General features: G+C 39.4%; 1 protein-coding gene across 1 annotated transcript; it reads left to right on the top strand.

Annotated features, from left to right (window-relative positions):
* Positions 1–1,014: 1,014 nt before the first annotated feature.
* On the top strand, positions 1,015–1,215 carry FOMMEDRAFT_100136 (uncharacterized protein; the record flags this gene model as incomplete). Its single annotated transcript, XM_007272363.1, has 1 exon — positions 1,015–1,215. A coding segment is annotated over one exon (201 nt), but the record flags the coding sequence as incomplete, so codon positions are not given.
* Between the last annotated feature and the right edge of the window lie 594 nt (positions 1,216–1,809).

Below are 1,809 nucleotides of genomic sequence, written 5' to 3'. Positions count from 1 at the left end.
GAGATCTGACTCAAATCTGAGAATGTTGACTTTGTCACTTACATACAGTAAGCTCTGAGACACACACAGGACTAGGTTGTAGTAAAGCAGTTAGAGAAGCAGGCTAGAGATTAGGAGGAGGATGAGGATAGACAGGTTTACTAGGAAGGCTGACTGTACATTCTGAAGGATCAGAAGCTGTAGGAGAACATTGTCTGAGCTCATTACAACAATCCAACTATAGGACATTCAGGCTAACACAAAACACAGGAACTCATTACTTGGAACTACTAGTAGTCAGGAATATAGAGAGAAATCCTGAAGTATGTGACTAGTTACAATATATGCTAACAGACTAAGGCCTACCAGACAAGGGTTTGAGCTCCCCTACATCTGTATTAGATCCTGGATCACTCTTAGGAAGAAGTCTCAGTAGACCTGATTAGTAAGCTACCTGAGTCTTAGGGTTACAACACTATCTGTGTAATTGTTGACTGATTCTCTAAGCAAGTCTACACAGTTCCAACCTAAACAGAACTTACTTCTGAAGGTATGGTACACATTTATTAGAATCATGTCTTCTGGTTGTACAGACTCCCTCAGAAGCTTATTCACAATTGTAGACTGTAATTTGAGTCAAAATTCATATAGGACTTGTATGTGCTTCTCAGAATTCAAGGGAACCCTTCTACTACATATCACCTACAGACTAACAGTCAAACTGAGTGAGTCAATCAGGAGATCAAGCTCTACCTCTAAATGTTTATCAATCATCAGTAATCAGATTGGTCTGAATGGTTAGCTCTGACAGAATTTGTACACAATAACTAGTAACACTCTACAATAGGACAGTCTCTGTTCTTCCTCAATTATAAGAGACATCTGTACTAGGGGACAGTTCTGAACTGGAACAGTAGTTCTGAATCTATAACAGACTTTGTAGAACAAATACACAGAACCAGGGAGGACACACAAGCTCTTTTGGAAAAAGTAGTACAGGTTATAAAGTAGAACTATGATCAGAAGAGGTCTGTAGCCAAGGATTACCAGCCTGGTGACAAAGTTATACTAGAAGCTACTAACCTGACTACAGATTGCCTAATGAAGAAGTTGGACAACAAGTGCTTTAGACCCTTTATTATTGAAAAGAAGGTTGGTGCCTCTGCCTATAAACTCCAACTTCTAGCAACATGGAAGCACATACACCTAGTGTTTAACAAGGTTCTACTGTCTTAGTACTACAATCCAAGTTTTCCTTTACAACAAAGACTCCTACTGTCTCTACCAGAACTCATTAGTTCCAAACCAGAATATAAAGTAGAGTACATAGTAGACACTAAGCTAGTACACAGAAAGCTCAAGTTCCTTATCTACTAGAAGGGATACCTAGTTGAAGAACACACTTGGGAACCTGCTGAGAATCTTACTCATACTACTAAGACAATCTAAGACTTCTATTAACTTCATCTGAGTGCTCTGTGTCAACTCTGCCTCACAGATTTCTAAACCCTACCATTCTGACTTATGCCTGAACTGCTAACCAAGCCTAATGTTCACTAATCAGGACAATTGGTTTTAGAGGGGGGGTGATGTTACAGTTCTCTACTCTCTTACCTTCAGTTCTGAGGGTTCTGCACCCTTCTGTACTAGAACTCAGGACTTCTGTCTCTTAGAGGTACTGTCTATAGACTATATGTGTACTGACTCTTACTACTACCCTTCCTTACTTCATCATTCTATTCCTTTGACCACCCCTTCATTCTTTGTTCATTCTATAGTCTCTTACTCTTTATCCATCCCTTCATTCTTTGTACCTTTATCTTTGACCTT

The sequence above is a fragment of the Fomitiporia mediterranea genome (genome assembly GCF_000271605.1).
Source record: "Fomitiporia mediterranea MF3/22 unplaced genomic scaffold FOMMEscaffold_1180, whole genome shotgun sequence".
Lineage (NCBI taxonomy): Eukaryota > Fungi > Basidiomycota > Agaricomycetes > Hymenochaetales > Hymenochaetaceae > Fomitiporia > Fomitiporia mediterranea.
This window is presented reverse-complemented; position numbering and strand designations above follow the sequence as displayed.